General features: G+C 41.6%; 1 protein-coding gene and 1 long non-coding RNA gene across 2 annotated transcripts; one reads left to right on the plus strand and one right to left on the minus strand.

Moving 5' to 3' along the window:
- Positions 1–9: 9 nt before the first annotated feature.
- On the minus strand, positions 10–4,660 carry LOC118286245 (peptidase M20 domain-containing protein 2-like). Its single transcript, XM_035610545.2, has 7 exons — positions 4,110–4,660; positions 3,419–3,567; positions 3,183–3,325; positions 2,394–2,548; positions 1,938–2,064; positions 1,712–1,819; positions 10–1,547 (listed from the first exon to the last, which is right to left on the minus strand). Exons 1-7 carry the CDS (start codon positions 4,500–4,502, stop codon positions 1,408–1,410), a joined length of 1,215 nt encoding a protein of 404 aa, XP_035466438.1. The 5' UTR covers positions 4,503–4,660; the 3' UTR covers positions 10–1,407.
- LOC118286267 lies at positions 4,189–9,685 on the plus strand. The gene is made up of 4 exons (XR_007029754.1): positions 4,189–4,513; positions 5,789–5,823; positions 5,980–6,051; positions 6,937–9,685. It is a non-coding gene; the product is annotated as an uncharacterized LOC118286267 (long non-coding RNA).
- Positions 9,686–12,256: the final 2,571 nt, after the last annotated feature.

Genomic DNA, 12,256 nt, shown 5'->3' on the forward strand with positions numbered 1-12,256 from the left:
AATACAACATTTTAAATCTCATGCTCGTCTAAATTTATTTATTTTCTACAAATAGAAATGGATTGAGATGCATGTCTGAAAATGTCTTCTTTTTTTGCAGATATGAATTAAAATGAACAAACAGACTTGTGAGCACAAAGTTTGTCAGCTGAAGCATTTGGTGATATTTCACTGGAAAATTATGTGTTGGTCCCAAAAATATCCTAATTTCCTGCTGCCTTATACAGTATATTTAAACAGTGCTGAGGGAGAAGCTTTCACAGTTGTTAGACATTGGATTGGTACCAGCTCCAGGGTTTCTCTTCACTCTCTGGCAGAAGTCTGATTGCTGATGAGCATTCATACCCAATCATTTAAACCGCTTATTCTGTAAGACCATTAAATGCTCACATGTGATGTGGTGTAATATGAAAAGTCTCGGACCACCTTTTTGTTTTCTCTTTTTTCGAAACCGTTGCAAGTTTTCTAAGTAACGTCCCAAAGGGCGTGGTGACAGCTCAGCCTGAGTGAACTATCGTCCTACAATCGACCTGAACAAAAGCAAAAGCATCATGCAGCAGAAAGACATGAAAAGGATTCAAACATCAAAACGATGTCCATAACCTGATTTTCCACCACATCTGTGACCACTGAATGTGTGCAGCTGAAGCATGCCCAGAAATCTAAATCGCTCCTAGACAAAAGAATGAAAAACAAGACTAAAGCTGTTTTCAGAACTCGTTTGCCATTCACATATGATGAAAGCATCAGGACATTGTCCGAGTCTACAGGAACATTTCTGGAACAAGGTCACTCTGACATTTTCCATGGCAGGAAACGTTCTGGAAAATGTCCGGAACAACATTTGCATTCTCAAATACATGTACGGACTTCGGTGCATGTCTGGAAACAGCTTAAGAGTCTGCTTTATTTAGGCAGTGTTGCTTTTAGTGTGTTTGAGATTGAGAGCTTATCCACTGTGCGCCCGACTACACCTGCAATCATTGGACGGTACCAGCTGTCAATCATGCTGTATCCACGCCCCCCAATGCATACTGTACTTTATCGTCTATTTTACTCTAAATGAGACCACGATTTACAAAATGAACACCATGCTGTATTGGAGCAGACTTGAAACTAGCCATCAAGACTATAAACTCCTCAGGAAAATGTTAACTGAAGTTATAAATCATAGGGTCATTTGCTCATAGACTTAAAGTGCAACAGACTTCTTTTGCAACCAGTGGAGTCGCCCTCTGCTGGTCATTCCAGAGAATACAGGTGTCTTCCACACTGGCTACATTTCTACGTCCATTTTTTTAAACAGTCTATGGGTTCCTCACACCCTCAATTGTCCTTGAATTCCTCCTTATTTTCCTATAATCATCATTAAAGTTGGGTGTATTTAATGGAGTTGTCAAAGCTGCATCATTTCTCCTGTTTCCGATTGGCCACTTCGAAGTCCTCTCTCACTTGCCTGAGCAGATCAGGGCAGCACACTACATCCACAGCTGTCATAGCCAGGGTTTTGGCTGTCCTCAGGGTGTACAACTGGGCCTTTTCAGCTCCTGGCACAGAAAAAAGTGGAGTAGAAAAAGAAAGCGGTAGAGTAAACAGAGAGTAGACACGAAAACGAAGTGACCTGGAAAGAGATGACTGCTGAGAGAGAAATGTCAGATCGTAATGCATTTCAATTTTTGTTACAAGAAACAACATCTGTTGCCGTGCGTACCAGCTGCTTCGGTGTATTCCTCAGTGTGGTTAAGTGCATCTGTGCAGATGTAGAAAAAAGGATGGATGCCAGGAACTACGAATGATACATTGCCAAAGTCTGTTGAACCTGCCAGATAATAATAAATGCACTGTGATAGTGATTCTGTGATGAACAACAACAAAAAGACACTGAACAGATCTAGCAAACGCAGTGACGATGATATGAACTTTTTCTTTTTACCTACCAGAGAAGTCATTTGGCTGCTCTGGAAACTGCATCCCCAGAGCTTTTCCATTATTTTCATACAGACTTGCCAGTGTGGCATTAGGCAGAATGTTATGGTACGCATGGGATGGGTAGGTTATCTCCACCTTAAGGAAACATCCATTAAATGTAGTGCACAAAGAAGTAAGATCACAACATAATTAGTAATATATCATCATGCCCACTGTGAGTGCAAACGTAGGAGAAAAGCAGCCCGAAGACAATGATAAATTATGTAACAGTAGCACAGCACTCTGAGCAAAATTACAGGAATATATTAAAACGAGCAATGATACAGAACAGCAGTCTGCATTCTTGCATTCTCCACTATATCAATATAGTAAGTTAGTCAGTTAGATTATTAGTTTGTTTTTTTCTAGATAGGAGGGATACAATGTGAGTGCAGCCTGGAGGGAGACAATACATATAAGCTTACTTGGCAACCAGTTGCCTCAGCGGCTGCCCTGAAGCAAGCCTCCGCTTTAGCCTTGAGGTCGCAAAGATCCTTAACCAGCGGCGTGCGCAGATAAAACTCTAACTCAGTGTAGGCAGGGATAATGTTGGGCTTCACACCTCCATGTTTTATGATGCCTGTAGACAAGAAAATGTAGACAATGAGCAAGACAACAGTACAGTACACAGTATACAGTCTATGGTGTCTAAGACACTTGGCATGCTACTTCTACTAAAAACAACTATGCTTGTATTTTCTATCAAAATTGCATATTATTGATTCCAAGACAGAAATATTTTTTTTTTTGTGGCAGCAGCATGACTCCCCAAACAGAGCACACCGATGTTTCAGTCCTGACAAATAGGCACAGGATAATGGTGTTGACAGGAGATAAACACGGGGGAGCTGGATGAGTGAAATGTGCAGTTTGAAAGCATCTCTGTTCTGTTTGCTTTGTCCCTTGTGTGTACAATTAGTTTGACGGCTTAGCTGAAAGTAAACAAAAAAAGCAAGACAGTCTCCTAAAAATCTAGACAATTGTAAGACAACAACAAAAGAAAGCTTGAGACGCACAGTGCTGCAGGAGCTATCACAGAGGTTGTTTTGAGGTTTGCAGGTGTCCGTCCGTCCGTCCTTTTCCAAGCCTTGCATACCGACGACTAATTTAATAATGCAGTGATGATGACTGAGTGGACGTGTCGATTTTTCCGAGGTCAACAATTAAACTCTGAATCAGAACTCGCGCTGACACAGCTTCTGCCTGCTCCTCACCGTGAAGCCGCCACTGTGGTTTCATCTGCTGCCTGAGTACAGAGACATTGTTGTAGGCCAGAACGGCAGCGTCCAGGGCGTTCACCCCCTCCCAGGGGTATGCCGCGGCATGAGATGCCTTCCCGTGGTACTTCACCGTCACCCTGTGTGTGTGTAGCATCAACAGAGGTTTATGGGTTGACTGCAAAATATGTCCTTACGTTGTGAAACCACGTGAGCTGTGACAAGGAACTTACGCGTCAAGTGCGAGACAGGGCAGGAAGGAAACGTCCTGCTGAAACGGATGAGCCATGAATACGAGGTCGAGGTCGGCGAAGGCCCCCGCCTCCATCAGGTCGATCTTTCCTCCTTTGTTCTCCTCTGCAGGGGTTCCGAGAACAGTTATCTAGCCACAAAGTGCTCGAATCAGTCACTGGACATAAATATCACCTTGTGTGTGTCAGTCGCTCCGACTACTCTGATCAGTTGGCTGTAACTTTTCATCTCCCGTAACCAGCTCAATGTTTTCAGTGTGTTGTTGTCACAGTCGATGTTGTCTTTGTTGCGTGTATTTGTTGGATGTGAACGCTGAAGTGGGTCAATTATAAAGACAACTTTTGACCTTAAGTTTTTTGGCCGGAAGGTTAAAAGTTCATTCTTGACCTGACAACAAATATAAGATTACAATACATAGCTTACATAGCTGTGATTGGTGACTCCAAATCACGTCAAGGTTGGTTTTTTTGTGTCTCTTTGTCATTGTTTGGTGTCTTCGTGGTCATGTTGTGTTTTTCATCTATGTATGACAACAGCCTGGTAGTTTCTATCATGTTGTAGCTATTGATGGCATGAAAAGTCTCATCTTGTGTTGACAAGTTGTGTCCTAATGATTCTTGGAGCTTGGGGCGTTTCTCAAAGTTTGACCTCGGCCAATCACAGTCGGTTTACCTTGACTGACAGTTCAGTCTGCTCTTGTACAGCAGCCTTCAGCCCCACGGCGGCCGCGGCTCCCGCCTCCGCTATCAGGTTGTGCCCGCACGCGTGCCCGATGCCCGGCAGCGCGTCATACTCGCACAGGAAGCCCACGTTCAGCACCGGGCCGCCGCCCCCGCCGCCCGGACCCCAGCTGGCCCGGAAAGCGGTCGGCAGCTTGTAGTGACGGTGGACCGTCCACGCCGGGTCCTCCTGAGAGAAGAAGCGGAGCAGCCTGTCGTGCGCATGCGTCTCCTCGCCGCCGAGCTCCGGACGGACCCAGATGTCCCGACTCAAACTGTGCAGCTCGTCTTTCAGCGCGTCTATGCGCCGCTGCAGCGTGTCCTTCATCTGCTGTCGCGTCTCCATGAGTCCGCCAGGTCTGTGAAACACCACGACACAGAGTCCGACACTTCGACAAAACTTTACTCAGCCCGTGGTTTCGGTGTTGTTCCAAAGATCGTCTATTGTCAACAGTGAGATTCACTCCCCTCTTAAGTGTAGCACCTTTCAGAAACCACAGGAAGTTCGGGAGGATCTGCTGGCTTCAGACCGGAAGTAGTTTTTATTTGCAAAATTCTGAGATTTTTGAGAATAAAGTCGTAATTTAATTGACAGACGAGTAGTAATGTTACAAGAATGAAGTCGTAATTTAATGAGAAGGAAAGGAGTAATATTACAAGAATTAAGGTTACGATAATATTAGAACCTACTTATACTTACGCCATTGTTACTTGAATAATTTTGTAATTGAATGTTAAAAGGCCATAAAATTACTCAAATAAAGTCGTAATTTAATGAAAAATAAGATTTAATATTACAAGAATAAAGTCGTAACACAATGAAGAAAAAAGTCATAATATTATAAGAATAAATTTATAATTTAAAGAGAAATAAGCCATAATATTAAAGAAATATTTTTAATACTGTTTTTAATTTAATTTTAAAAAATAAAATAAAAATCGTAATTTGATGAGAAAAAAGAAAAGAATAAAGTTGTTATTTAATTTTTTCAAAACTCATAATAGTTAAAAAATAAAGTTGTAATTTAATGAGAAATAAGCCATAATATTACGGAAATAAAGTTGTAACTGAATTTTTAAAAGTCATAATATTACAAAAGTAAAGTCATATTTCATTATCTAAAGAATACAGTTGAAATTTAATGGAAAATGTCATTACATCACAAGAATAAAGCCAATTTAATTAGTGGAAATGTTGCAAAAGAAAATGAGTATACAACCTCTCCTTCCCTCTCTCTCTTTTTTTTATACACCAGTGTTGAGATTAGTGTCTTCCACGGAACATAACCATCGCCATCTACTGGCCATGATTACACTCCCATTACACTTACCCATGTTAAAATTAATATATCTACATGTCTACTGTATCTAAGTATTAAATGTTTATTGAATTGTGGAAGAATTGAAACATGATCACACGCAGTATTGATCACCGTGTTAAATTTACATTCAAACTATTTGCTATTCAATAATATAACAATATTATCTAAATTCACGTCAATTCACACTCATGCATGTACATGTAAGTGATGCGCATTATTTAAAACCATGCTAAATCATAGTTCTCGTATCGCTGTAATAACTGAGAGTAAGTGGAGCAGAGATAACATTAATTTTCCTATTTCTCTGCAGTCTCAGCAGAGGGACCCAGAGAGACATATACTATGGTAAAAGGCTCTTTTTGCACATGGTTCTGAATTAATTCGTTTAGCAGTGAAAATAAATCCCTATTGTGCAGCTTTTACCTTCAACAATTTAGAAGAACAAATAGAAACATGATAATTGAGAACCTAAAGGTTTTTTTCTTTGTTTCTTGCCTGTAGCTACTCAGAGAAGCAAGCAAACAATGCTTTCCCTTGTTGAGGATAAAGTGGGAACTGGCCCTGAAAAACAAGGTCAATTAGTGCTGAATGAATAAAGACAAAGCTCCACAGCTGTCACACACCCAGTGTGTGTGTGTGTGTGTGTGTGTGTGTGTGTGTGTGTGTGTGTGTGTGTGTGTGTGTGTGTGTGTGTGTGTGTGTGTGTGTGTGTGTGTGTGTGTGTGTGTGTGTGTGTGTGTGTGTGTGTGTGTGTGTGTGTGTGTGTGTGGTAGGTAGATTGAGAGAGAGCAGGTGTACATGTATGTGTTTTCTCTATGTATTTGAGTCTGAGGTTAATTGGGGGCGGTTGTCACAGGAGGAGACATGTTGAACAGCGCTCGGAAAGCTGACACAAACACTGCCTCGCGACATGTCCTGTCTGTCAGCTTACTTTACGCCCCACCGGTGACGCTGACGCGGTAACACTCCACCGCGCATCAATTAAGTGACATGGAAACGGGGCACCCATGTGTCACCCCCCCACCCCATTGTCTTACTCAGAGATTTGCCATGCGAGCATGTGGATAATTTCCCATTATTACACGTTTTTGGCCTCACGTTAGCCTGTGCTACCAAAAACCCCAAAAAATTAAATTAAAAAAAGATATGTGAATGTGCTTTAAGACCTAAATCATTCATTCTAGGATGATAATTTCAATTCATGCATCACACAAGATGGAGTCTAGAGATGAGAATGAGATTCGAAACAACAAATGCCACTGGAGACAAATGTGAAAGTGATTCTGAGAGTGATGCAACACATAAAATGTCTGCTCCTGTGACACGCTGAGCACATGACACATACATTAATGTGAGCTAAATATTTCAAGCAGCGTCGATATGCTAAGTTGAGCCAGTAGTCATCCCACAGAGCGGGAGTGATGCATGAGTTATGATGTATATTATATATGCACGCAGGACGCCCCAGAGGACGACTGGCTTGACAGTTAAAAAGAATGGATGTCCTCCTGATGACAGCATGTCTCTGAAACGGGAGATGGAACAACCAACAAATAATGCCTGTGTGTGTGTGTGTGTGTGTGTGTGTGCGTGCGTGTGCGTGCGTGCGTGCTCGTATTTGCAGCTGCCACAAGAGTGTGGTCCACATTTTAATGTGTTCCTCTACTCCAAATATTGTCTGCGATGTTTGCCAGGAAAAAATATATACGTGATGAATAAAAATGTTATGGTAAGTTAAGATTGTGAGATATAACTCAACAACACATTTTCAGTGACTTTTTATCCATCATGTCCTATTGTGTGTCTGCTCCTTTCAAAACTGTGACAAATCACGGTTAGAAATAGATTTTATGATCTGACAACGCTGTGGTTGAGGTTTAGGCACAAAAACAACTGGGTTAGGGTCAAGGAAACATTATGGTTTGAGTTAATTGTTCATCATCCTGGTTACAATAATAACCGAGTAGTTGAGGCAAGGGAAGGAACATGGGGATCACTTCACGTTCATCCACGCGACCTTCTATTCACAGACTCTGTTGCACTTTATCAACATCAGGGAAATCTATTTTGATTTCATTTTTAAATTAACTTAAAATCTATTCATATTCATATGAATAAATTCATATTTTTTGCAGAACAATGAGGGCACAAAAAGTGACTCAAAGTGCATGACACACAAACGAACATTTAGTAACATATAGAAACCTATATTCATATACTGTAGTTAATTTGCTCATCACACTCTAATGCATAAGCAGTATTTTCTACATCAGAAATTAGAAAACGGAAGAGTTTGTTGGGTACATTCATGTCCAGATAATGTATGAAGGGTCCCTTTCTGTGAAATATATGTATGCGGCCTTCAGCAGCATATGTCAGCTTTCATAAAGAGTCTTCAGCTCTTTAATAAAAGTTGCTACTTCAGTTTTTTTCCACTGAAGGACGGAAAAAAGTCTTTGTCCTGAAGTGAAAATGATTCGAAGGGTCACCAAGTTTACCTCGGATTTCGATAATTTAATATCATCAGTAGAGAGATTTTTTTTTTTTCCCCATTGATTGATTGAATTCCATTTATTTCTGTATGATGTGATTGGCAGCCTGGAACTGAAATCTGTTTGTTATGTCACAATTTCACCTTTTGAGCTGTTTTGATGTTGTGTTTTTTTTTTTAAAGCCACGCTTTTCATTTAGCTTTTTTCATAACTGGGCTTCCGCATTGACCTCAATTCTACCAGTGCACTGTTTTTCCTGACAAGTCATTGATGAGACTGATTTTAAACATGAGATTCAAGTTGACTAAAGGAAACTGACAATGTACCATTCGTGCTTGCTCAGTCCTGTCAGCATTACTGTCAAACAAAATGCACCCTTATAGGAGTCCCCCGGAAATCCAGCCTGCCACGTTCGATATTGCACAGCAAGCGGCTTGCTAGTTGGAAAATATCCCCGAAGGGCCTCGGGAATGTGTATACGTGTGTGTGTGTGTGTGTGTGTGTGTGTGTGTGTGTGTGTGTGTGTGTGTGTGTGTGTGTGTGTGTGTGTGTGTGTGTGTGTGTGTGTGTGTGTGTGTGTGTGTGTGTGTGTGTGTGTGTGTGTGTGTGTGTGTGTGTGTGTGTGTGTGTGAGAGAGTGTGTGTGTGTGAGAGTGTGAGTGTGCACAACTTGTCCTGTTTCTGTCATTAATGTCACATCAGTGCACACAATGTGCCGCTGCGTTCTCCGAGCTTGAATACATTAACACCTCGGTTTATCAAGTCATCGTGCACCTTCAGGGGTTTGAGTGGGGGTAGGATTACACTGTACAACATTTGTCTGGTTTCTCTGATGCATGATGGTTTATGATTGAATGTAGCTTCATCCTGGTCTTGTAAGTATGTAAACCCACTAAAAAAAAGACAATTTTATTCCCAATCTATGCATGTGAATTCAATTTCTAAAAAAAAGATTCTAGAACCAGAATCCACATTTTCACATGAATTTGTGTCTGTTTTATGCTTGACCTCTTTAAAATAAGCGCTTTTACGTTTGCTGTCCTGAACACCGTTCAATGACGATTCCTGTTGAACACAGATAGAAACACGTTTTCTCATCTCGGGTTGCAGCAGACAGTGAAGCTGCTCGCAGACATGCACAGAAGTCAGGACATGTTCCTGAATCCAGACGGGCTGTGAGAACACAAATGTCCACAACAGTTGCTCGAGACATTTTCAAGAATTTTTCCTGCCAGCCCCGTCAAATGTCTGGACAATGTCCGAGTGAGCCCATGTCAAAATATAAGGAATATCTCCCAGGCGCCACCCCTCGCCCGAATGTTCCGGAAATGTTTCCGCTGTTGTGAACATGTCGGACCTGGACAATCTCCTGCTGCGTTCTTCATATTAGAATGGCAAACTCCGGGAGATGTCCAGATCCATTTTTCCAGACCTTTTCCCGAGTTCATGTCAACAGAACAGAAGATTTGGGGAGGGAGGAGTCTAGTACACGTCTGCATCTACAAAACATCCGAGTCAGGACTGCAGAGCGAAAAATTCTCACCGAAGTACAAAACCTTATAGATTCCTGTTTGATCAGAACACATTTCTTCATCCTTTGCTTTTCCCTAACCTCAGGTTTTGTTGCATTTTTCTACCAAGTCCTCCCAAGAAGTTCACATAGCTGCCCTCTGTGCTTCACAGGATGCCCTGTAGTAGCGCTGCCCTTTCTTTGTTTGACAGCTCTGAAAAGGCTGCTGTCTGCCCCAGTGACATCAGCCTTTGTGGGCAGTGTGCTGAACAGCGGGAGTACGAGTTGTCCCTCGAGCCACAGATGAGCAACGATCAGCAGGGTGTGTGTGTGTGTGTGTGCGCGCAAAGTGGAGCTTAAATGCAGGTTTGAAAATGTTGCCCTGCTGAGTTGATTATGATAACAACAAAAAATTGTGTACCTGACAACAATGTGTGAGAATAGAAATGCAAAATAAATCCCTCACATTCATGAAATCTCTTGTAGTTTGCGTTTCTTCTGCATCAGTCATGAGAGGAAGCTTTATTTGAAAGTGAGAAAACTCCATTCAAACTTCAAAAATCATTGTAAGCCCAGAGATAGTTGGTACCTTTTTTCAGGCCGCCACTTACAGAAGCCTGATTTGTATAGGCCCACGTGTATTGCGTTCGCACATGATACACTGTGAGCTTAACTTCAGGCTTTGAAATCCACCGTGAGTTCCTCAGGGGCAGGATTAATTTCAGTTGTGTGCTCCAGAGGAGGGAAGACACTCCTCCCTCTCTCCTCTTCAGAGGACCTTCGGACTATGGTAATTGCCACGGGCAGAAACTGTTTAAATAAACCTAGAGCATGATGCCGGGGCGACTGAGGGGCCAAAAGGTCTGCAGGGAGGAGCGGGGATCAGACTTTCTCTCCTCCGTCTGCTCAACATTTCAAGGGAGCCGGGGGAGAAACTGCTGCGTCGGCACACGACAGTCGGTGGAAAGCGAAACACATGGAGAGCCTTGTAGACTTTATATGTCACGTAAATAGTGTTATGATATTGTAAATGATATTATAATGATTGCGTATGTTTGTTTATCTTCACAGAGAGCGAGACCTTCTGACGTGAACTCCAGGAAAATTTGACCTGATGACACTATGAGAAAAACAAGAAAAAACGATTAATACAAATCATCTTCAGGGGAGCGGGAATGTATGGACCAAAATACAATGGCAATCCATTGACAGTTTTAAATAGAACAATAAATATAACAATATATGTGTTAAATACTACCAATATGAAAGGATAACTAGTTTATTCTAAAAAGGATGACATTCACAGTGGCTTGCGTGCACTCAGCCTAAATTTCATACGGAGTACGTACATTTCAAATGTAATAAATAATGCATGTCCCTCTGCGCGATGCCTGAACACACTCCCTCTCTCCGTGTCTCTCCATCTCGAGCCAGCCGACATGTCAAGGAGAAAGCTCGGGTGTTAATTGGAAGCTCTCCCACGGGAACTCGTGGGCGTCCTCGTCGCTCCTCTGTGTTTATCGACTAATGTGATTGTCACGGCTCTCTCAGATTCATAGCTGCCCCTGAATAATGCACATGCTTAATATTCTCTTCAGACTTTTGTGACCTGTTGTGCATAAATAATACTTAGGCGTTCCATAAAAAAATAAATGAAAATCTTTGCTGACACGTGTGTTGCGTTTGTGATGGCTGTTGGGTTGAGCCCCTCCTCCGACACTTGTAGAGTGTTGATGATTTCGACGCGTCCTGCGGGAGAATCTTTCAGGTCAAACCGTGGGCTTACGTAGGAATGATTCAGAATTTCAGGAAACAGCTTTCTCTGCATTGTTGCCAAGTTGACGTGTATGAAGACAGCTATGATGTGTCCCGATGTAACAAAATACGTGTGTGTGGACAAAAAACAAGACACAAAACAAGATACGAGGGTGATAATAAGCATCCTATTAAGCTGCTAAGTGGCTCTACCCTGCTGTTTTATGCTGTGAGCATGTTCGCATTTTTTCTTTCAAACTATCCCTAAATAGTAGCTGAGTAATAGCTGATCTTTATAATATACTGGCAAGCACACAACGGATATTTCACACTTGATTCACTTTCATCCTTAGAACAACACACACAAATACAAAACACACACATACAGGCAAGTTGGTAAAGGGAGAAAAGGTGCAGTCCTGAAATTGCTTTTGTCTAATTAGATTTTGCAAAAGCTACCATCACGAGAATCTAATCCACCCTGATAAGATTCTTTTAAAAAAATTGTTTTGATCTCGTGTCTGATGGAGATTAAACTCAGCCCGATGAGCCTAAGTGATTTCAACTGAGAAATGAATCTAATTATTATTCCACAGGCTGTTGTTTATTCAAACAATATGAATGAGTGAGTTCTGGTGACAAAATCACATCTATTGAAAACCAGCCATAGCTAAGTGACAAACTGAATGACGATAATAAGATAGTTAATAATGCTGTAAATAAATGCAGTCTATTTAAAAAGAATCACTCAACAGCCATTTGATTAGTATGATAGTCCTCATGCAGGATGTGGGGACAGTGTCACTCACCACAGGAGGCCCCCTTCAAAGCCTGATTACAATGGAAGGCAGCAGTGTCCAATATATTTTTCTAAAAAAACATGTTTTAGTGATGTTTTGGGTAATCACTGATCATTCCTCCTAAACATAGCATTAGAACAGTTGGATTAAAAAGATGTCGAGTGAAAAGCCCTCAACTAAATCTATTTGTCACCAGCCGATGTGTGGTCATGATGTTGGGCT

This window comes from Scophthalmus maximus, chromosome 15 (assembly GCF_022379125.1).
Source record: "Scophthalmus maximus strain ysfricsl-2021 chromosome 15, ASM2237912v1, whole genome shotgun sequence".
In the NCBI taxonomy this organism is placed as follows: Eukaryota; Metazoa; Chordata; class Actinopteri; order Pleuronectiformes; family Scophthalmidae; genus Scophthalmus; species Scophthalmus maximus.

Excerpts from the sequence above, each read along its gene's own strand:
- LOC118286245 (XM_035610545.2), bottom strand. The coding sequence starts at position 4,502 with ATGGAGACGCGACAGCAGATGAAGGACACGCTGCAGCGGCGCATAGAC. Across the intron at positions 2,065-2,393 it reads CTGAGGCAACTGGTTGCCAA|GTGGAGATAACCTACCCATC; the intron begins GTAAGCTTATAT and ends TGTTTCCTTAAG. Across the intron at positions 1,548-1,711 it reads GGAATACACCGAAGCAGCTG|GAGCTGAAAAGGCCCAGTTG; the intron begins GTACGCACGGCA and ends TTTCTGTGCCAG.